At 32.4% G+C, this 24,152-nt stretch overlaps 1 protein-coding gene across 2 annotated transcripts in view; it reads left to right on the top strand.

Moving 5' to 3' along the window:
* The first annotated feature begins 2,334 nt into the window (after nt 1-2,334).
* LOC135135097 (nuclear hormone receptor FTZ-F1) overlaps nt 2,335-24,152 on the top strand; it is an 87,099-nt gene continuing 65,281 nt past the window's right edge. For both annotated transcript variants that reach the window (XM_064064082.1, XM_064064080.1), the window contains exon 1: nt 2,335-2,716. In XM_064064082.1, coding sequence (XP_063920152.1) covers nt 2,548-2,716 — 169 coding nt within the window. In that variant the 5' untranslated portion in view covers nt 2,335-2,547. The remainder of the gene's footprint in view (nt 2,717-24,152) is intronic.

The raw sequence follows: 24,152 nt of genomic DNA, 5'->3' as shown, positions 1-24,152 counted from the left end.
TCCTTCCTACTTAGTCCTTATTTTTAAATGGCACCCTCCAGTTTCCATGAACACTATCATCAATAACACAAGCTTCTCACTTCCTTTTATAGGTGGCGCATAAATCCTAAAAATTTAAAACCTTAAAATTTTAATTTCATTTCTAGATTTTGCGTTTCAAATGTAAAAGAATTCCTTAATATGGATTAAAAATTATATTTATAACTATACCAAATATATTTTATAATAATCGTGTAGGATACAATATTCATAATTTTAGTTTTGTGTTTCATTGACTAATTGTTGCATGATAAAGAAAAATGAATGTTTACGATATCCTTTATGAACACGATATTAGTGCAAAGTATAATTCTGTTTTTAGGGAAAGTAAATTAATTGCATTGTTTTTAAACTGTAAGTATATTGTGAACCATCTTTTCAAGAAAGTGATGGTATTTTAAAAAATTTGGGATTTTTAACATGCCATCGATGTGTGATATTTCTGACTTCTGGATGGATTAAACCATGTTGTTACTTTTGGAGCCAAATTAAAAACAAAGGAGGATTTCTAACTTCTTATTAGAATTTTTCCAGTTATGAGTGATCTACAACTTTTGGATTTGATTTTTGAAATAATATTGAGATATGAGACTTAAAGTATTTTTTAAAGAATTCTTAGTCCAGAAATGCCATTTTATGATATTAATTCTTTCGTTACTTTAAGATATTGATATTTTTGTAAATTTTCTTTTTTCAGAAAGTGGTTAAATTTAGAATTCTTAGGCGATTTTATAACCGATTTTGAGTAGTCTATGACTTAGTGGTCAAGAATATCAGTGAATTTTAATAGAAATTTGAACCGTTCTAAACGTTTTTTCTTTTTTGTGAACATTTAAGCTGTTCAATTTTTAGATGATTTACAGGATTTTTCCCAAGTACCAACTTCTATTTCAGAAATGAAAAATCATCTTGGGGTTCTAACTTTTTTGTAGTTTATAACTTTTTTGATGAGTTTTAAATGTTTTCGTAGATTCTTCTTAACTTCAAATTCCCTTATTTTTAAAAAAAGTAAAAACTAAATACACATGTACCACAATAAATGTAGACATTCAAAAGTTAACAAACAGGTGACTATACTTATACATATATACATTATGATTACTGGTATAAGGCGCTATATAATAATAATAATAATAAATGTATACGAAAATACATATAAAATTTGGAGAAAACAAATTTAAGTAACTGGAACCAAACCAACAAAAAGACGCTCACATCTCCAACGAGGAAAACAATCTTAAAAATCCTTGACATTTCGGTGGCGATTACATCGAATTGTATAAAAAATATTTGTACAGAACATTATATTAACGTTTATTCTTTAATATATGTTTATAAGATTTATAGACTTCTATTAATATTTAAAAACAAATTGAAACAGATTCTTAGGTGTAGAAAATTTCTTTCTTGTTCTTTAAGGATAAAACAAGCCTGCAGGTGTCAGGTGAGTGTGACTGTTTCAATAAATTTCTTTTTGCACTTTATAATCACATTTAGTTTGCAGAAGTGTTACATTGTTTTGAAAACACATATTGAAGGATATTTAATTGATTTATAGAGGGACTGGAATTTGGTACAATCATTGTTATGAATTTTGTTCGCCGAAAATTTTCTAGAGAATGTGAAATATTTTGTTATTTCAAAATAGAATTTCCTAATTGTTTTACTATGTGTTTATAATCACGATTAGGATAATATGTGTACATGTGTCGATTTAAAACCCCATAGCGTTCCAACTTTCAGGTAAAAAACAAATCGTTCTGCGGAATAGATGATCTTATCTTAAAATAAACTGCAGGAATGTTAAATTAAAGTAGTCGACGTTGAAAATGTAACAAACAAATTCCCGTTTCCATGTTCGTACGCACGTGCACCGTGTATTTGAGGTTTGCCGACACACTTTCGTTTTCATTATCTTGTGGCGCCGAAATTTGAAGCCCAATGACGCATGCGTCGTGCTCCACTAGTCGAATTCCTATCAAAGGAGCAATAATTCTCGCATAATTTTATCTGTTTAAACGAAACAGCCCGCTAATATCGATTGTCAGAGCGATGACTGAATTCGAATCAATGTTATGCAACGCGAAGAGACGTAACAGAATTTATAATCAGCTTTGACCTACTTAAATCGTGAAAGTCGGCTGCACCGAAGCGGCGAAAAACGGCCGTTTTTCCGCCTGCAACCCCCGGCAAAAAACTAGCACGAATTAATCCGAAGGGGTGGAACCGGCGGCGGCGACCGGGAGGCGCGGGCGGCGCGAATCGGGCCATTTGGAAAGTTTATGAACACGGTTGTCGGCTTGAGTCGTCAGTCATGTCTGTCTGAATGCAAAGTGTAAGCGAAGTGGCCTACAGACCTACATTTCGACAACGTTCGATTTTTAAATCGCCCAAAGAAATAGATATTTGTGAAACCTTGGCGTGCACCTGAAGGTCAGAGCTCCGGGAGGCTCTGAAGCGTGGTGGAAGCGGTCATCATCGCGGCGTAAGTGTGTATTCGGATAAACAATGCACGAAGAGACGAGGAGCATGAGCGTTCCCGGCCCTGTTGCCGTTTCTGGGGGCCAGAGCGAGGGCAGCTCGGCGCCGACGGCCGTCGTTGTCAACGAGGTGGACCTGGACGCTGCCCCCGACACCGACAGCGTGGACCTGCAAGTGCCTTTCTCGAGCTCCGGAGGTAAATCGCGGGCGGCGAGCCGTCAGCCGCGGCAACGTCGCCGATTCACTTTTGTTTCTGCTGGACGTTGCCGCGACGACGAATCCATGTTAGTGGGACGCGGAGGAACCTAGCGCCGGGCTCTCGGCTTGTCGTAGGTTACGCCCGGTGCCGTTCCCGGGGCCCTAACCCAACCTCCGACCGAGTGTCTTGCGCTTTGTTTTCCCTTTTCCCGCGACGCTCCCGCTGGAACGGCGCCTCTCCTTTGCACCGTTTTTGCGGAAAAGGTACCTGTGCATCCTCCCCCTTGACCCAGTGCGCTTCTATTTCTAGTTTATCTAGGCTACCCCTAGACAGCATGCTCTATTATAGGTCAGGTTCAAGTGCAGGTGCAACGAGCCTTTATTTATCGAATCCGTGTGCGCCTGCGTCTTTTATGCCACCAACCCGGTCTGGTCAGCGACGTTGTATAACTTGTGTTTGGCATTTTTTTGTCTACGGAATAAAACAGGTTCGGCTTCGGAAATTTTTAAACCCGCACACTAGACGTCATCACGATACTCTTGATAGTCATAACTTCTTTTTGACAGCTGTGCCGTAGGCGAAACTGAACCAACCGTTCAGGTTAACTGTTGACATTATTCAAAAACCGAATGCATTTACACGTATTTTCTTCAAACACATGTTTCCAAAAGTAAAACGGACATTAATTTGTTAATGTAGAATTAGATACCCATTTGAGTTTTCCACTTTTTGTAATTTTTTTTGGTCACGGAATGAAACAGGTTAGGTATTGAATAGATACACTACCGCTCAAAAGTATTTGCCTACCTACTTGAACAAATATAATTAAAGTAAACTGCTCGTTATTTAAACAACAAAATTCACAGGATATTGTATTATATTGCCTAACAACACGTAATTTATTCAAATATTTCGTTCGTCTATCCAACTTTGTTTTAAATGAGGACTACACAAATTTTTGGTAATTTTTCCACTAATTTATTTAATGTTCGTTGATCACCTTCCTTCACCGTAACTATATTAAAACTCCCACACAAATTTCAAAAACATCATAGAAATCACCAAAATTGTTTACTCAAATATATAGATCATAGTAAAATGACTAACATAACAGCAAATTCATACGTTATGATAAAAGCATTTTCTTAAGAATATCAAGGAAAAGAAAAACTACTGTCACTGATAAATAGGTTTACAAATATCAAAATAATAAATTAAGGACAAATGTAAAAAAAGTAATTCGCAATTATTGAAAAATTATACTGGAAGGTAAATACTTTTGTGGGCTAGTGTATTTGATCGACAGTCACTATCGACAGCAAGGAAACCAATATTATTTTTTTCCCGTACGATTAGGTGCATTTTGTGTGCAAATTACTTTTTAATAGAAGCTTTTCAGATGTTTCTTCAAATCCTCATATAGCTGCTTCCATTATTATGGATCTTTTTTAATTTCATCGTCTATACTAAAACTAAACCGTTTTCTTTTCTTTCACATCCCCCTTGGGTATTTTAAGAACTTTATAATCGTCAATTTAACATTGGATTTCTAGTATTTAGATTGTATTACACTTTGTATTGGTGACTTATTTTATTAAAGACTTACCTACGTTGCTAAACTATTCTAAGCTAGGCCAAGTAGTTGCCGTTATTATTATATACATTAGTTCTGCATTACCTGCGTTAGTTAATTTTTTTTATTTAAGTCTGTCTCTTCGAATCTTCACATAGTCACTCTGTTTGCTTTGTACACCTGTGTAATCCATCGATTCTTCATTTGTCCAATATTTTTGTGTAGATAATTTATAAAATTTCGTTTTTGTACCTCTGGCTCGCATCAGTAGGTCTTTAACGGCTAGAAACCAAAAATTGCCGAATCAGTACAACAACCTAGGGATTTTTTTATAATTATCGATAACGGTTAGTCCATATTATTGCTTGTCATTTGTCGCTGACAAGTGGGTTATCTGCGCATGTTTTTTCAATACAGCAAAGTTTTGAGCTAGAGTACCCAATTTAAGGTAACTGTTAAAATATGCGTACCTTATTTTAGAAATAAATAAAGTAATGTAAAAAAAATGTAAAGGAAAGACAAAAATGTTCAGCACCAAGCAACATTCGAACTTACGATTCTCGTTTGTCGGTCTACCTTTCGGCTATGGAAGTTATTTGAACACCGTCGTTTCCATATTTAAATTCTGCCAAAAACAATGCAAGCTATAACAATTTTATTTATATAAAAATCAGCACAAAAAATCTTGTCATCATTGGTCCAAAACATGGTTAGAGAATGCTCGTTATTTGTAGGAAAAGAAATATTTTTTGATTAAAATCCGAAGATATAGATGTTAAAACGGTGATCAAAATTTGTTTCATCATCCCTATCAACAATTTAATGACGTTATATCAGAATTTTATAAAATTTTTAAATTTTATAAAAGTGCACTTTTAGACCTGTGGTTAATAAATCCCTCTTGATTTTTTATTCTTGGCATCCAGATTTTTAGAAGAATAAATCAAATTTGTATAACAACATTTTACAACTTTACTTAGAAACTGCAAAACCGAATGCTCTGAACTCTTGCAAAAGGTTAAAGTTATCGTAAGCGTGGTAAATCGTGAATTTACATTTGAAATTATAGTTTATCAGTGAAGATTTTTGGGAAAAAGTTCTAAATTGTATAACAAAATGTTATAGTTCATGTAAGAAACTACAAAATCGGTTACTTTCAGATTTTATTATTTTACACAGGATTTAAGGTAATACATAGTAAATCGCTAATCAGAATTTATCTGTTTATCCTTTCCAAAAACTTGATGACGTTTTTTGTATTTTTCCAAGTAAATCTCATGTCAAATGTAGAGATAGAGAATGGCACGTTTTATACTGTATTTTCTTTATATGCCCATATTTTTTAGATTTGTATACACAGGGTCCCAGAAAAATGAATAAATAAAGTGATTTATTTTGTTGAATAAATAAAAATTAGTTTATTTCATTTTCCTGAAATTTTGAGAATACAATACTGTTTTACCGTAGCTTTAGAATTCACCCCTGTTGTGAATTTTAACGTATACCGGGTGTCCCACGTAACACTTTCGGACGCAATAACTCAGGTATTTTTGAACGGACTGTTATGAAATTTGAATTGTAGATATTTTGATAGGTGATGATTAATATGGACCGGTGAGAATAATAATTATATTGAAAAAGTAAATTTTCGATGGCTTAATTTAATTTTGAATTAATTAAGTTTTGCATCACTTGATTAAACATGAAAAATAAATACTATATATGCAAAAATTCATCTTCGAAATCCGTCTGGTTAGACAAAAAACTATAAATTATTGCGCAAAAAATTCCAAAAAGTATTAAACTACTATCCTTGCATTTTGGACACCCTTGCGGGAATTTGATACCTGTTTGCCAAGCGTTATTTTATGAATTTTAAGAAAATACTAATTTTGAGTTGCTCCACAACAACCTTTTCGAAGGTGCACAATTGCTTTAGGTTCAGGAATTAATTCTAATTTGAATGGAAATAATTTTGCTAGGTGTATTAAAAACACCTTGTTTTTTTCACTCGTTTTAGGTGTTGTACACTTCCCGTATCTTCAAATAAGTTTATTATTCTGTGTACTTTGAATTTGATAAATTCGTCATCGGGATACCGTTCGATAAGAGTCCTGATTGTTTCATCTAGGTCTGTACGGGATTTTCCGTAGGTTAAAATGATTTCTGTTTTAATAATAATTAAAGAAAAGTGAACCATTTTCAATAACTTGTCAGATTTTGACAAAAATGTCAGGGGTATACAAAATTGAACTGCGACGCAGGCAATTGTTTTGCACCGACAGCGCTATGAAATTTAAAAAACAAATGAATTAATTCTTGCGTTTTTATTAAAGTAGTTCTTGTAAACAAAAACAGTGGTTTAATTAATTTTTCGCACACAGGCGTTATTTTATTTGCTTAAAGTTATAACGCAATTTTGCATAATTTTTAACAAGAGTGTGTTAAAATTCGTTTTTTGTACGATAAAATAGTTTTTTGTTATCAGCCTAATCTTTACCTATTATATTACACCTGTTTTAAATTTCATAAAAATCCCTTCAAAAATACCTGAGTTATTGCGCCCGAAGGTGTTACGTGGGACACCCGGTATATGTTAAGAAGTTAGACTTGTTGTTCAATTAATTGTGCTGTAGGGGCGAGAAAGGGTTCCATCTAAATAACTTCAGACCAATTGTTTTTCAGTCTTTAATAAGTCTGCGAATAACTGCAGTCCTTTCCTTACTTTGCTCCACTCATTTTCCTCCTTCGTTCAATATTTGTCTAATACTCTCTTCGTTATTTGACGACAGTACATGTCATATGTATACCGGGTGATAAAGTTTGGTATTTGCACCTACATATGTACATATTTATCTCTACAATTAACAATACAAATATAAATTATCTTACATGAAATTAAATGATCTGAAAATGTGTACCATACTCTGATGCAAAGACTAATTTAGAAGTTTTTTTGACAGTGACAATCAACTTTTTTTTCATGCGGATTAGTATGTTACTTCCTGAGCGTAAACTAGTACTGTAATCGAGTCCATTGGACGACTAGCTACTTTCATGTGTTCTGAACGTTTCATGATCCCTAGAGTACGAAAAAATAAGTCTCCCGTTTCCGTCTGTCTGTCTGCCCGGATTTTTATTAGACAGATTCTGGACCAATTGTAAATTTTGTGTGTATTAGGAATATCGTGTGGATAGTAAAACGCCAACCAAAATTTGGCTAATCATCCCCACAAACAATAGGACGACGTCACCTTCAAAATTTATGTTAATAAATTACCCTCGGCATCTAGATTTTTGGGAAAAAATCAAAATATTACAATTTAACTTTGGGATTGTAAAAACCGAGCGCTGTAAAATCCTGCAAATATTTTACGGGTATGTATTGCAAACGTGGTAAATCGTGAATCAAAATTTGGCCATCAACTTATAGTTTTGCTAAGTAATTGTAACTAAAATTAATCAAATTTCATTTTCTTTCAACCGCTGCTGCTTGCAATTTGAACGTGCTAGTAGTCCAAGTGTCAAAGTTAAGCATGTACTGAGAAATTGAAAATGTTTACATTTTTTCTCGTTGATTGTCTACTTTAAAGATATTTCATATTGTCCACACTTGTACGGACTGGGCCTCCTGGAATTTGGGGCTAAGGGGGTGTTAACTCTTACTTATAGAGATTATACAGTGTAACTAGAATATGAGATTGAATAGTACTTGATGATAAACCGTAATGGTTCAAATGTCGAAAAAAGCTCTACGTCCCATTAGTACTTATTTTAAATATCACTTGACTTTTTGACTTTTCAAATCTTTGTTTTAAATAAGCCCACAAGAAGAGGTTACATTCAATGAATGCCGTAGTCAAAATATTCGGTGGCCTACATATTCCTGGACTTATTTTATACGTCGTACAACCCTAGAAATTTAGATAAATGAATAAAAAAATAATGTCAGCATTTAAATCAAGATGTGCGCACTATTCGAAGGGTTATAAATAGGGCCCAATTACACATGTTTAAAAGTGAGTGGAGAACTTTCAGTATTTGATTGAATAATAACTATTTATTATTAAGTACTGCTGTATTAAGTATATTTTTATTGCATTTTTGAAGGTAATAAAAATGTGTGATACTCTCATTTCAATATTTTTTTCTTTAATTAAATATTAAAATATCAACTTGATTACGTCAATATAAAGACAAAAACTATACCAGAAATACTTGACTTGTGCTATTCTGTTCGAAAAAAGTTGATAGAAGATAGACCACTGTGGAAAAACTTGATGGTTATGTTATAATTATCCTTTCGAGCATATGCATAGAGTGGGACTTGCTCAGCTAAAAACAGAGTGGACCTGATACACATACCAAATTTGTGGTGCAATATCCTTAAGAAAGTGTGTATCAGGTTGAGTTGACCTATTAGTTTACACATAAGAGAGCAAAGATATACAATTATTGTATTTGAGCTATAAATACTTGTATTATATTCACATCGTATTATTTACACCTTAATAATAATAATAATTTATTAATGTATATAAACATATACGTTTATAGTTTCAAGACCACAATTTTTAGTTTATTAATGAATAGACCAGTTTTCTTTTATTTGCAAAATCTGCCCCAAAAAACTAAACGTAATTAAATTTATTAAATGGTCGGTTTCATAAACTCTTTTGGTGAATCATTCTTAGTTTTGCTTTAAGGTTCCTAAAGCTGTTTCATCATTATTCCATTAGTTGGAAAATGTTGTAATTCATTTCTTTTGCTCTACAGGCGTGAATAAATAAATAAGTCGATAGTTGCAGTCAAAGTATACACGTAAGTGATTACCGGACATTCCAGCTTCAAATCCAGAAATTTGTTTTCTTTGTATTTATTTTGGTCACCTAAACAACTTTTCGTTTTTTAACATCTCTTTTTGTAGGGGAGGAGGGGTAATTGTGGCCACTACGTCTAATAGTGGACGAAAGTGCTTTTTTTTTCTTTAATGAGTGAATAAAATCAAAAAACAATTTATTAAAAAAAATAGGTTAATAAAACAGATCAGATGTTGCATGTTTTTAAGTAACAGTTTAAAATCACTTAAAACAAAAAAAATAATATTTTTTTTAAATAATTTTTTGTCCACTATTTCCCCCTGGGGGTAATAGTAGACCAAATTCAAAATCACTGTTATATGTAATATATCAAATTTGTGGTTAATAAGGGACATTATAGGAAAGTCTACAATTAATTTGGTTTTTTATTTATTTGAATATCTTTTTATTTAAAGAAGTAATAACGTTTTCAAATTTTAAAAAATAACATTGCAATTTAAATTTAACTCTTTGGCACAAAAACCTTTCAAATGTGAACAAAACTAAACAAATATTTTCTAAAGTTTTTATTAAACAAACAAATAACTCAAAAAAATTGATTTAACCAAATTCTAAAGTTTCATCAAAAATATAACGTCCCCTAACAATGTCAGGTTTTGGTAGAAGTGACACGATTTGTTCTAATCCTATGTCCACGACATCAGGAACTACTGGAAATATATAAACGTTTCTTTTTTCTTTGTAGATTCGTAAGCATGACACCTTATAGATATTTTTTGATTCGTTCATTTCCGTAATCTGAGCAACAAAAGTCTTTGCTCCTACGTGTAAATTGTCTAAATTTCTGATACTTCTGTACTTTCCCAGTGTTGATCTAGGGACGTTATATCGTTCCGAGACATCTCGTAAGGTACTTCCCCTTCTGACTTCAGCCAATGCAAGCTTTAAAACATTTAATGAGTAATTTACTCTTTTATTTTGTTTCGTATAAATTCTCGGCATCTTTCTGTAAAGAAAAGCAAATTTTTTTGTATGTCAACTATTACCAAACTACTTTATAAATTTGTGTCCACTATTACCCCACAATTTGGCAGTGTGGAGGGTAATTATGGACACAGGATATTGTGAACATGCCTTTAAGTATCTCCACTTTACCTGGCTCAAACATAACCTCAATGTTTTAGGTTTGATCTCTGAATATTTTATGAAGCAGCGATTTAACAGTTCTCGAGAATACAACTATTTGTTAAAATAGAAGGAGGTTTGACAATGAAGTTTAAATACAAGCATGTGTTTGAATAAGATATTAAGTATAAAAAAATTAACTTATCTGCTCTAACTTTTATACAGACCACAAGCTAATAGTAAAGAGTAGTTCACATCGTATGTCAACATTTTATCGCCAATATCAAAAATTGTGTCATCGAGGTCCACTATTATACTATCCTCAAACATATTTGGCGTTTATGACTTCACACCAATTTGACTCCCATTATAATTCAATAGGCCGTCGCAACCGGATGTCTTAAACCCACTCACCGATACCTACCTGAAAAGACCTTTTCGGCGTGCCAGGGACGGTCGAGACGCGAAGGACCGGACTCAGAGTAATTTTGTTTGTTAAAATTTTCAAATTTCAAAATTTCCTTACAGAACATGATTTATACTTTGAAGAAAATTACACAAAGACACAATTATTAGAAGTGTTACACACTCGAAAATTTGAGAAATAATATAAAATAGATGCTATGGCGCGAGATCGTGGATTTAGGGTGATTAGACTTCCGCCGTACCATTGTATATTTAACCCCATCGAACTAATCTGGTCGCAAATGAAAAATAATATAAGAAGGAATAATACGGCACCAAAATTTAGTAGTGCAACAATTGACATAATTAGGGAAGAAGCTTCCAAAATAAGTGCCGAAATGTGGGCCAATTGTGTACGACATTCCACAAAAGAAGAAGACCAGTACAGGGCACGGTTGATAACACCGTTAATTATTAATTTAGAAGAGTCGAGTGATGCAGTGACTATTTCGATCAATAAATAAGCAGTAGTAGTTAATAAGTAAATAGTTGTGCTGTAATAAAAAATGATTGAGTACAAAGTTACTTTGTTTTTACTTAAAATAAAAAACTCGAAAGGCGCAGTTGTCGGTAAATGCAAAACTCAGTCCTGTCCTGTGCTTTTACCAGAAAAGGTCTTTTCAGGTAGGTATCGGTGAGCGGGTTTAAGACATCCGGTTGTGACGGCCTATTGAATTATAATGGGAGTCAAATTGGTGTGAAGTCATAAACGCCAAATATGTTTGAGGATAGTATACCCTCTTCCACTATTAGACTCCGTTCCCCTAGGTATTTTGTATATTATATTCAAATTCGGTAATACTTTGCTTGTCTTCGTGGTATATATAGGAATAAAGAAAACATCATTTGAATAATTTGAATTACATTATATCGGTGATTTCTTTAAACAAATTAATACATTGTAAAATCATTCGAAGCTAACCTATCACACTCTGATGTGTTATTGGTTCAATCATAGTTATTTTTGCTCTATGAACTTTGACATACCTGAGTCCAACAATGTACTGCAAGTGTGTGCATTTACATTTTCTAGGTGAATTAATGTTTGGTTCGAGCCTGTCTTCTCATCGTTACATAATTTGTTCTTTTACTTGCTACCTTCCGTATATAAATCTCAACAGTTGCTGTTTTTACTTCCCAAGCGTAAATATGTATTGTAATAGGGGCATCTGACGAATGGTTATTTTCATGTTTTCTGGACCTTATATGACCCCTAGAGTACGAAACAATAGGTGCCCGTTTCCGTCTGCCACGGTACGGATTTTGATTAGACAGATGCATTTCATAGGCACGCATTGTAAGAAGATTGTAGATGTATTGTAGAGGGCAAAACGTTAACCAAAATCTGATTAATCATCCCCACCAACAACGGGATAATGTCATCTTCAAAATTTACATTAGTAAATGTTATTTAAATTTTAGGAAATAAGATACTCTTGTACTTGTGCTTTACGAGTTCGTGTTTTTACCTTAGACATTCAGATTTTTCGGTAAAAAAATTTTGGAACATTTTACTATTTAATCTTGCAAATATTTTAAGGTTACAGAAAGGATGATAAATTAAAACTTATTCGTTTACGGCTTAATCATTTAAAAATAATGTTTCAATTTTGTCGAATAATAATCTTTAAATTTTATAAAATAAACTGCAGTATGTGTGATTTATGAATCCGTGTTGAGTTTTTACCCTAGGCATTTAGATTTTTGGGAAAGAAATGAAAATTGTATAACAAAATGGCACAAATTAACTTTGCAATTGCAAAGCAGATTGCTGTAAAATCTTGCAGACATTTTAAGATTATTGGTAAATCGTTAATCAAAATTTATCCGTATATATTCACCCCTCCCCCAAATGATCATGTCATTTTACATTTTTGCTTAAAAATGTTCTTCGAATTTATGAGTGTGTACGATTGACATTTAGTTTTTTGGGGAAAAACGAGTGTGCTTAATTAATTAGTTTTTCATCTGCGCTGAAGAAACAAAATGAATCAATTTTAATTTCCTTTTAACACAAATGGCGTCGCCGATGTTCGAGGGAAGTTATATCTAAATAACCTTCTACGAGTTTTTATAAAACAAGATGACGTGTTATTTTTTAATGCTTTTCGGTCCCTTTAAGAAGTGTGTCTTCAATTTCCTGTATTGTTTTGTGTAACCACAATAACCTTAAGTATATCTATCCATTTTCTAACCTACAGGATTTTTGATCGAGTTTTTTTGCTTGTTTTCTTTTTTAAGAAGCGTGTGCCAGTGCACCTACTCCACTGCCCCAATGCACTTGTGATACTAGTTTATCTGGTTACTATTCGGCAGTATACTCGTATTCTATTATACACTATTCAAATGCAGGTGCAACAAGTCCTGATTCGATTCATGTACCCTTACGTCTTTTATGTCATCAATACATCACTATACATGAAGATCTGTAACGTTATTTTCCGATATCAATACCTATTTGAGTATGTGACTGATTATAGTGCACCCAGTGGCGTAAATAACACCCCCGCAGCCTATGAACCGCGGGGGCGCAGTCCACAGAGGTAGGGACTGCATTATATTTAAAGCATTCACCATTGGGAAAAATATATTATCAGTACATGCTTAATTTCAACTGTTTATGTTTATACATTGAAAGAATTCGACCATTGGTTGACCAGAATAAGCGGCGTTAGATAAAATGTAGGCATTTGTGTTAAAAGGAAGTAAAATTTGATTTATTTTGTCTCCTCAAAACGTTTCAATATTATTTTGGTTAAGTGGTTGTTATTTTGATAATTATTATTTTAATATGTATTATTAAATATAGGAACGCGCGATATTGAGTTTGAGGAGTAGTACGCAAATTTTCAGTACGCAACTGAGTACACCACAAATTTTTGGTTAAAATTAACACAATGCGCAGTTTTTACTTCTGAAGCGTACGGTAGGTAACTATTGTAAAAGGGTACATTTGGCAAATGGTTGTGGACGTTTCGTTCCACCTAGAATATAAGAAAGTAGGTCTGTTACAAGACGGATAATCTCCGAAACTCGTGGACTGATTGTTGACACATTGCAGATGTATTTTAACAAAATCGTGTAGATTTTAAGATATTATCAACATTTGTCTGACCGTCCCCGCCTCTAACGACATTTCGAAATTTTGCCAAGTAATGCATATTCAAAACGTGCAAAATAATGTGCTTGTACAACAAACTTTTACAATTTAATTTATAAACCATGAAGCCCGTCGCCCCCTCGAAATTATATATACGAAAGGCCATTTAATTTCATAAAATAACATACTCCTATACTTGTCGTTTATGAATCTACCTTGATTTTTAATCTTAGGCATCCATATTTTCGCAAAAAAATCAAAAAATCACATTGTGTACCAGTATAAGAGCATTGACGTGTGGTGAACTCCCATGGCCGTGCCATAAAAACGTTGAATTACTAAGGCGGAGGTCGCTGGTTTGATTGACTAATGGGTCTATCGGTCAACATTTTTTTTATTATCTCAGAAATTTGAGAATACAATAATGTTGCCTCCTCCAATATTTAATAATAATAATAAAATCATAATTATCATAATAACAGCTACTTAGCCAAAACAATATTCCCGCTCTTTATTCAATTTCTCCGCTTGTTCTGGTCAACCAGCTTTGTACATGCTTAATTGTTGCTTTCTTTCGATGAATAAACTAAGCAATGGAACTTAAGCATGTACTGATAATATATTTTTTCCTGTTGGTTGTATGCCTTATAATTAAACGAGTGGATAAGTTAACATAGAAATCTGCATTACGAACGAGGTGCTTAATTTTGTCATCTCTTTTATGTAAAAAATACTAATGTTTCACCCAAAAAACTACAACAGCTTAGTAACGTCAGGGACCTGGGTCGAATTCCGGTATCTTCATTTTCTCATTATTATTGTTTTATTTCATTTGCCTGAAATTTGTAAAACAAAGTAACGTCATAATAATGTTTGAATTACACATGTTAAAAGTCAAAATGTTTACCCCTTACGGAAAATGAAAAAATAAATTCTTGCTGACGAGAAAAGTTTTTGGTTATGTCAAGGCGTAAATATATGATACACTTTTAAACACAGTTCTGCTTGTGGTATAAAAATGTAATGATGTAGTAAAACAAGTACATCATTGTCTTTAAAAATAGTGCCTGTGACGTCAGGGGTCAAAAACTAGGGACGTCATATCAATAAAAAAGGGGTAGTTTAGCAAATGTGTTTAATTTTTAGAATATTTTTGTAAAGTATGCCTAGCTTTTAAATTGTTGAATTGTTCCATAACGTTCACAGATAGGAATTTTGTGCTGTGTATCCTTGAGAGAAGTGAGACGAGAAACAAAAGTTTAATTCATTTTTTCGTTATTAAGTAAGTTAGTTGTTTTAAAAACGTACTAAAAATAAAAAGGAATCTAATCGTAAGTTTTTAATTTTTGTTCATATAAATGTATTTGCTTGGTATATTCTTTGATTCTTATTAAATTGTTCATTTAATGTATGGAGTTGGACGAACAGTAACAAGGAAGCTGTTCGCATCTCAGCATATTACTAATTTAATATTAAGTGGGAAGTTGTATTATCAGTGAGATATCGCAAGCACTTCATTGTTCCTTATTCTATTATTGTGCATACGTTATGTGCAATACCTATCAAAATTTGATATAATCGATGTACAGGGTTAACAAACATTATATGTTCGCGAAAAATGTTGCATAGCAAGAGCGTTGGGTAGTGGCTACAACCCTCTATTAATAGGTACCAACAAAGAAAACGTAGTTTTACGGAATAAAAGAACTCCACGTTCCTCGAATAGTTATTTCTAGAGATGTGCAAATCTATTTTAAGGGCTGGGGAATTTGGCAGCGGTTGAAGCTTTGGAAAATACCCGTTAATTTTTTATTTTAAAATAATTACGAGCGTTTTTGGGACCAAAATTTTAAAACTTTTTAGGTGTAATTTAAATGTTCAACAACAAAAGTAAAGGCAACGAAGAAAATGGAATCCATTTTAAAGTAAAAGATTTGTTGAATGAACGTTCACCTAAAACTACTTGATCACCTTGACGGTCCATTTGCGGAAATTAATAATAAGTCAGTTCAGTGTAGATAAAATCAATTTGCTGCGGGTAAAAATAGAATAATAAAATTTTACTGTAATTATAACTGAGTATGTACGATTGCAAGTCGACGTTTTTATTACTACAATGTCTCGGGAAATATCAAACTTTTATGAGGAATTTAACACGTAACCACTATGTATATACAGTTTGAAAACTATTCATATAACAAATTCGGTAATTGAAAATTCTGTGTCTAATAACGTTTTTTGAAAACGATCCACTCAGTAACTCAGTACTCTTTTTTAAAGTTTATTTGTAAAATCATTACTTTCATACTTTTAGTAATTTTTGACTTCACTTTTACAAGACTAAATATATGTGCCTTTTCGTCCATGTATGCAATGTAAAAACAAAGAACAATGGTTGCACATGCGCAGTTTTAGGTTTTGAAGCAACGATATCATTAACAATCTACAAATAATATCAGTGTTTTTGCGTTCATTGAGAGATATTTATACATCTTATGTACTTCTTCATGTTGAATTAAAAGTTGGCATAATAGCATGAAATGTTCCGTAAATTTTATTATTTTGTTAAATGTAACAATACAATGAGATCCAAATAAATGTTTCGTGAGTTTTCGTTTTTGACAACAATCGCTCAGGTAGTTTCGAAGATGTTTAATAAAAATCGACACAGACGGCAGCGTCGTCTACTTTCATGTTTTCTCGACGTTTCATGGTCTCTAGAGTACGAAAAATTAAGTATCCTGTTTTCGTCTGTCTGTCTACTGTCTGTCCGGATTTTTATGAGACAGATTATCTCCGAAACTGCTACACCGATTGTTGTCAAATTGTATCTGTATGTTGTGAATATCGTGTAGAAGGTAAAACACTAACTAAAATTTGTCCAATCACTGATGGGAAGACGTCACCTCCAAAATTTACTATAGTAAATTTTATAAAATCTAAGTTTTGTAAAATAACATACCCCTGCATTTGTAGTTTATGAATCCGTGTTGAGTTTTTACCTTATATGTAGATTAAGATTTTTGGGAGGGAAAAATGAAAATTGTATATCAATATTTTGCAATTTAACATCTAAACTACGAAACCAAATGCTCTGAAATCTTGCAGCATTTTAAATCGTTAATCAAAATTTATTAATTCATCTCTGGCCAAAAAATTAATGAAGTCATCACAAAATTTTGTCGAATAAATATTATTTAAAGTTGATAAAATAACATACTCCCACATTTGTAGTTTATGAATCCATGTTAAGTTTTTACCCTAGAGATCCAAATTTTTGTAAAAAAATTCAAAATTGTATAGCAACATTTTACAAGTTAATTTTGAAATTGTAAAGGAATGCTCCGGAATCTTGTAAACGTTTTAAGGTAATCAGAAACATGGTAAATCGTTGATGAAATTTTATAAAAACCCTAAAAATTGACATATTTCAATTGGGATTCTGGAAAAATGATAAAAACTTTCGAAGAAATGAGGCCTAAAACAACATTGAATTGTTCAAAAAAATGTCTACCCAACTTTCGAAGGTGGTCGAAAAATGATCAAAAATTTTATAAAGTAGGAATTGAAAAATTGAGGTTTTGGAAAAATGGTCTAAAAATACATAAAAGTCCTGAAATACAGATCTCCACGTGTTGATTTGAAAAATATAGCGTGTCTATGTCCCTGATCAAAATTTTCGAAATATTCGGTTTCAGCGACAAATTTTTTAAAAATTTAAAAGTTTCTCACATTTCAATTAGCGATTCTGGAAAAGTGGTAGGACTGTTGAAATGAAGTCGAAAATAACTTCTGAAGATTGAGATATGTCTTTGACTAATTTTCGAAAGTGGTCGAGAAATGAGATGGCGTTATCAAATTTTTGGTGGAAATAGGCAGAGAAATTATGGTTAGCGCGTTAATCTAAAATTTCACAACTGTTAAATAAGTAGTTTCAGAGTAATAAAAACATCAATAGACCACAAAGAACAAATAGATGAAATGGGGAAGTACTTTCTCATATTCTAAGATTTATGAAACGTCGAGAAAAGATGAAATTACAAAACAGACATAATATGTACTACCTTATGCCCGTGAACTTAAAAAAAAATAAACAAAAACAAATATAAGTGAATATGTGGCAGCATAATTAGCAATAATAAATTTCGGAAAAAGTAATGTTTTATAGAAAGTATTTACATTATTGTTTAACATGTTGGGTACAGAAAAGGGACGGTTAAATTTCTTGATAGTCAACTACAACTTTTTAAAACTTTATACCGAAGAAACGGGATTTATTGGACTGTATTTTAGGGACTAGGGAAGTTCTGTAGAAATAACTTTTTAATAGACATCTCCGAAACTACCTGAGCGATTGTTGTCAACGTTTAAAAGTATGTTAGGAATATCGTGTCGACGGTAAAAGGCTAACTAAAATTTGTATGATCATCCCCATCGACAATTTGATGACTTCGCCTCAGTATTTGGCGTAGTTAATACTTTAATTATTAATTAAATTTTATAAAATAGCATACTCCTGTACTTGTGGTTTGTGAATCCACCTTGATTTTTAATCATAATTGCTTTACAAAAATGTTTGTACAATATTTCCTACGTGTTTCACCTAACCGATGTTACGCTTATGGTTATAATGACGTGCCAGTGGCCGTGTAGCTTTTTCCACGCATGAGCCTTGAATTTCAGCTCTATTCGTGTGAGTTCGAATCCCATTCTCGTCGTTTTTTTTTTTCTAACACATTGAATTTGTTGAAATGTTTGACTTTAGGTGCGGGGGAATTCCCCTGTAAATAAATGTAGGCGAATTTTTTAATATATTAAACAGTAGAAAAACGATGTCGACGCTAGAAATATGGAGCTCTTGTTATAATACATATGTATTTATTACGACGTTGCAATTGACGTCACCTCTCAAACCAAAATTTCCTTTCCGCTCCGATGATGGTACTGATTGTGCCAAAACATGTAGCCCGTGTTTTAATAAATACTTACCTCCATCTTTATGGCGTCGACATAGTTTTTCTTTCTACTGATTTATAAAAATTTCTTAATGAAGTACTCCTAGTTTTTTTTGTTCAAATGAGAAATGTAAAGCTGAGTGTTTACTTCTATTTAGTTACTGCTCGAAGCACTTTTTCCTCTTAGTCGTTGTCACTATCCTTATAAATTGTCATTTAAGTGAATTCCAAGTCAATTCGCTCAGTCTGTAAAAGTTCTTTGTAATTTGTTAGCCTGTAAATTTGATTCCCTGGGGGAATTAATGCGGAAAATGTAGCTTGCACGCGGGAACAATCTCGAAATCTCCTTTAAAGGAATTGCGTGGGTACAGGTCAGGTCGACGCAGACGTCACAGCCAGCGTCGGGATCGAGTCGTGTCGGCGAAGTGGGTCAGTGGGTCGCCCCCATCGACCGGCCCGGGGTAGCTGCTTTTGAATGTTACAAGCTAACCCCGGAAATTGTAATCGAAGATTTCTTTCCCTGGAAAAGAAAGATTTATTGTTAATCACGAACATCGTATTCAGGACCTAAAATTCTTTTCTCGTGTTTTTGCCGAAGTAGTATTAAGGAAGGCCATAAAATTTATAAAAGCCCTGTTATTTTGAGGCCGTAAAAACAATGCTTTGAGATAAAGTTTAGTCTACTTTGGGTAAAACTTTGTTTTTCAGACATTAGCGCTTCATTAGTTGAGAAATCACCATGCGGTAAAAGCCAGATTCAACGGCACGTTGAGTAGTAGACAAAAATAAGTACAAAAACAACTTATTGAGAGAACTTTATGCATACTATGTAGGTACGCCATACAGTTGAAAAGAAACCGATAGTATATACTCTAAAATAAAATAATGGAGAAAAACAAATATCGTTTTGGATTCAAAGATAATAGGCCTAAACTATCACGGAAATTGGTTCAACTTTCCATAAAATTTTAACTTCTGAAATGAGGATTTAGGCTGTGTTGGTACAACGAAGTATCTACGCATATTTTTGTTCGTATGACGTGACCTGAACTAAACTGATATGATTTGATCTAACCTTAACAAATATCATTTAAAAAAAAATATTATCCAGTACATTTTTATGTACAAGTAATACACTAAAAGGCAAGTTTTTCAATAAATGAAGGTGGGTATCGTATCTAGGGTCCATGAAACGTCGAGAAAACATTCAAGTAGTGAGTCGTCCAAGGGACTCTATTACAATATCGAAAATTCGTTTTTGGAAGATTTATATTTTTTGCAGTAATCATATGAGTGTCATTAAAAAATGAAGACCTTAAGGAGTGTAAAAAATGCAAGGTTATCGGTTTTGTAGCTATTGAATTAAATCGTAAAATTTTATTGATTTTTTTTAAATTTTGTTCACGATTCCACATAAAACCAGATGATTTCTGATTTATGATTTACCATGCTTAGAATTACCTTAAAACGTGTACAAAATTCTAAGCAATTGGTTGTAGACTATCCAAATAAAATTTAAAAATGTCAAACAATTTTGATTTTTTTTTTTTTTTTTGAAAAATTTAGTAGTATAAAGTTAAAAATTAGGATGGATTCTTAAACCAGAGGTATAGTAGAAATATATTATTTTGCACATTTTTAAATGAAATTTACTTGGGAAGATTTTAAAATGACGCCGTTATCTTTGGTGGGGATGATGAGACAAATTTTGGTTGGAATTTTACCATTACACGATATCTTTAAAATACATCTAAAATTACAATAATAAGTCTAGTTCTGGAATTATGGGTTTAATAAAATGAGCCACAGACGATAGAACTTAGTCATTTGTACGTACGCTCCAAAAGTATGGGAAAAAACAGAAAAAGGTACTCTGCTACCCTCTAATCTGTCATTATTACGTCAAGAACCTTCGTAAATTTATCATAGAAAGTGATGAATTTGAACGAAATTGGATTCGACTTAGGTAATATCTAAATCTTTCAATCCGACCAGTGTGAATCCTGTGCTTACAGTTGCCATCCAGTACATTGACCAATCATAAGGTCATTGTGGGGAAGTGAATGTGTCACTGCTGTAATTTTATCAAAATTTTAATTCAGGAATAAAACAGACTAAAGAAAAGGCACTGTCCACTGTGCACACCAGATTTGGGAGATTCAATTATTTCTTTGGGAGATTCTGTGTATTTTGAGTTACTTTTTACTTCCCGATTGTAAGCTAAGTAGTAGTATTGTTATAGGGCCCATCTGGCAAATGCCTACTTTAATGTTTTCCCGACATTTTACGAACTGGAGAGTATGAAACAAAACTGTTTCTGTATGTCTGCCTGCCCTCTGCCGCCCTTATCGATTTTTATTAGATAGATAATCTTCGAAACTACCCGATTGTTGTTAAATTTGATGTGTAGTTTAGGAAAATTGCATGGTAAATGTTATTTCAATTTTATAAAATAACACGTGGTTTATGAATCTCCCCCCCCCCCCCTCAAAAAAAACCGATGACGTCATCTCAAAATTTTGCCGAATAAATCCTAAAATGTGTAAAATATTATGAGTCCGTACTTGTAGTTTACCAATGCAACACACTATTACTATTACTAGCTCTACACTGCACGTATTCAAATTGATATACGTGTCCCTGCTAAAATGTTGGTGATGTCATCACACATTTTTTCACGAAAAAACGTACTTGCATGCTTCTTTATCTTTACTTTAACAGTACACACATATCGTTATTTTATCGTATAGGAGTTTTCTTTAAAAAAATAAATCAAATATAATTTTTCTGAAAAGCTGATGTTGTACTGTACTTCCGGGGCGAAGGAAGTTCTGTTTAAATAATCTGATTATGCATATATAATTTTGTGAAAACTAGAAATATGTTGCTTGTTATAGTTGATAGATAAACAGGCTTCTGTCCATTGAGCAGCTGGTTGATGTCATCCACACCTGCTAATATTTTACTAAATGACTAAGAAATTAAATACTGTATTCCACCTGTCTAAAGTCGGTGTTACCATAAGCTGTAAAAGAAATTGTCGATGCACTGGGTTGTTTAAAACAACTTGAGTAAATGTTTTCGTCATACTTCAACGATTTACTCCTAAAGGATTTATATTTATGTCGATTTGTGGTACGACTAGAAGTTATCGTTGTTTATAACATCTTCAGTTTCTTAGAGGAATTTTATGTTTAGTGTGAAGCAGAATTGCATCTGTTAAATGCATCATCAAAAGAAATCTGTTAAAAATATAAGTAGAACCTCAAGTATTTATGTACATGTTTCTAAAATTCTTAAATACTCGTAAATGTCTAATGCAACAGTGTGTGAACCATGTTGTAAATTATAAACTATACCTTAAAAAAAGATTATAATCATTGGAATTTGTATTTTGAACAAAAAATAAAAATTAAAAACTCAAAATTCATTTTAAACTGTTTCGGTGTTTTAATTTTCGTGTCAAAAATGAGTTTTTAACAAGTAGCTAGTTTATGTGAATACTGTGGGCAAATTCATATTTCCTGTTCAAACTGAGACGATTTCAGCGAGACCCTAGTTGACCCATGGATAATCTTATGTATACAGAACTTCTCTTGACCTGTCGTTAGTTACAATGCTTAAATTTTTTGTTTTCTTTTTTATTAAACCCATCATCAACTTACTAACTTTCGTAAATTTCGCGTAAATAATTGTACTAACAGCCAAGTTAAAAATATAAACAAAATTGAAGTGTTTTTGCTCATAATTCTTAAAAATTTAAAGTTCTGCTTCCCTATACTGTTGTATCCCCTGTTGTTTAATAGCTATTTGTATCACCTGACAGAGTTGTCAGAAATTACAAAAACGTACATACATATGTCTAATTTATAATAAATAATTATAATTAAATTTTTTAAAATGTGTCCAATAAACAATAACCTGTAGTTTAAAAAACTGCATTGGGATTATGACACATATACATGGCGACTAATTAAAAAATTACATCACGTAACATTGCACCATCAAAAAAATACAACTAGTGTTTTAAAAAACGTTTTTATCTTTTGAGATTTAAGATGACTTGTTTTAGAAATAAAAGGAGCTGTTCAGTTCGCGAAAAAAGCAGTGGCATTAATAAGCTTTCTACATCGTAGAAGCATTATATTTAGAATTTACCTCTTAACGCGTTAAATTTTACCGCATTTTTTCGACATTTGTAAAAATGTTAAAAAACCGCCAATAAACAAACCTCTTTCTTTAATTAATTAAGTAGTATGTTTTTAACTTTTCTGCAGTTCCGTTAAAAGAAGAAAAATTCAGTTCAGTGATATTTATTAAAAACCAAATGAAACCGATTTTGTATTAGGTCACATTTAAAAAAAAATATTTTTAGTGACTAGAATTGCTGTTTTTCATTAAAAAAAATCAGTAAACGCTTTGTAAGTGGTGTTTTAAGCAGGCAACTTATTTTAGTATCCTAGTACATATAATGATATTACTATTTTTTTCAACCGAATGTAGGCCAGGGTGACGAAATCACGTGTATTCGGCTAACCTTGAGAGTAAATTTTAATACGTATTGGCCAGCGTGTGAGTTCAATGGTGATTTTTTAATTTTGTTTTATAAACGATACTTAATAACAACCTTGCATTATGTGCAATTCTTACCAAAATAACATTTTGGCGTATTGTTGTAAATATCAATAATAATTTCGGCCCAGGTTTCAAGGCTATTGTAAATATTTTCGCACATACGTGGTAAATAAAACATTCATTCAAAAGCGACGAGAGAAATTTCCATTACACCAAGGAAAACAAATATTCAGTTGTTATCGATACACGCTTGGTTAACAAAATATAATTTGATAATGTTCGGAACTTTGATAGTAGCTGCGGTCAAGAATCAAAACATTTGTTTTGAAAAGTATATGGTGCTATATAGGACAGAAATGGCCGTAATTAGACGTGTTTGTTAAAAACTAACCACTAGTGTTTAAAAGACAGTGTAGTGAGGACGATACTATGAAAGGGATGTTATATATAAATAACAGTTCTGTTTATTACATTCCTACATATTTGTGAAAGTACTTAAAGAATCAAATTGTTTATCATTGAGTTTTACTCGATAATGTGCTGCATCTTATCAATTAAATTTTAAAAGTTTGTAAATAAACCTGATAACCTATATTTCTTATCTAGTTCTAATTATAGTGTGTACTAGGCTTAGTGTGTGTAAATTCGCCATAAAATGACTTCAGAGCAAACTAATGTTTGTAATAATTTTGGTTGCTTTCAGTATTTTAGTCTGGCGCTCTGCTAGTCTTTTTTTACTGAAAAATATTAACAGCAAAATAAACATTTATAAATAAATATTTTTTAGTTTCAATATAAATAGGCAGTGTTTAGGTCTTGT

The sequence above is a fragment of the Zophobas morio genome, unplaced genomic scaffold, assembly GCF_036711695.1.
Source record: "Zophobas morio isolate AGI-343-1 ecotype UQ-CSIRO unplaced genomic scaffold, CSIRO_AGI_Zmor_V1 ptg000024l, whole genome shotgun sequence".
Classification (NCBI taxonomy): domain Eukaryota; kingdom Metazoa; phylum Arthropoda; class Insecta; order Coleoptera; family Tenebrionidae; genus Zophobas; species Zophobas morio.
Note: the sequence above shows the minus strand (reverse complement) of the source record. Positions and strands in the feature narration are given on the sequence as shown.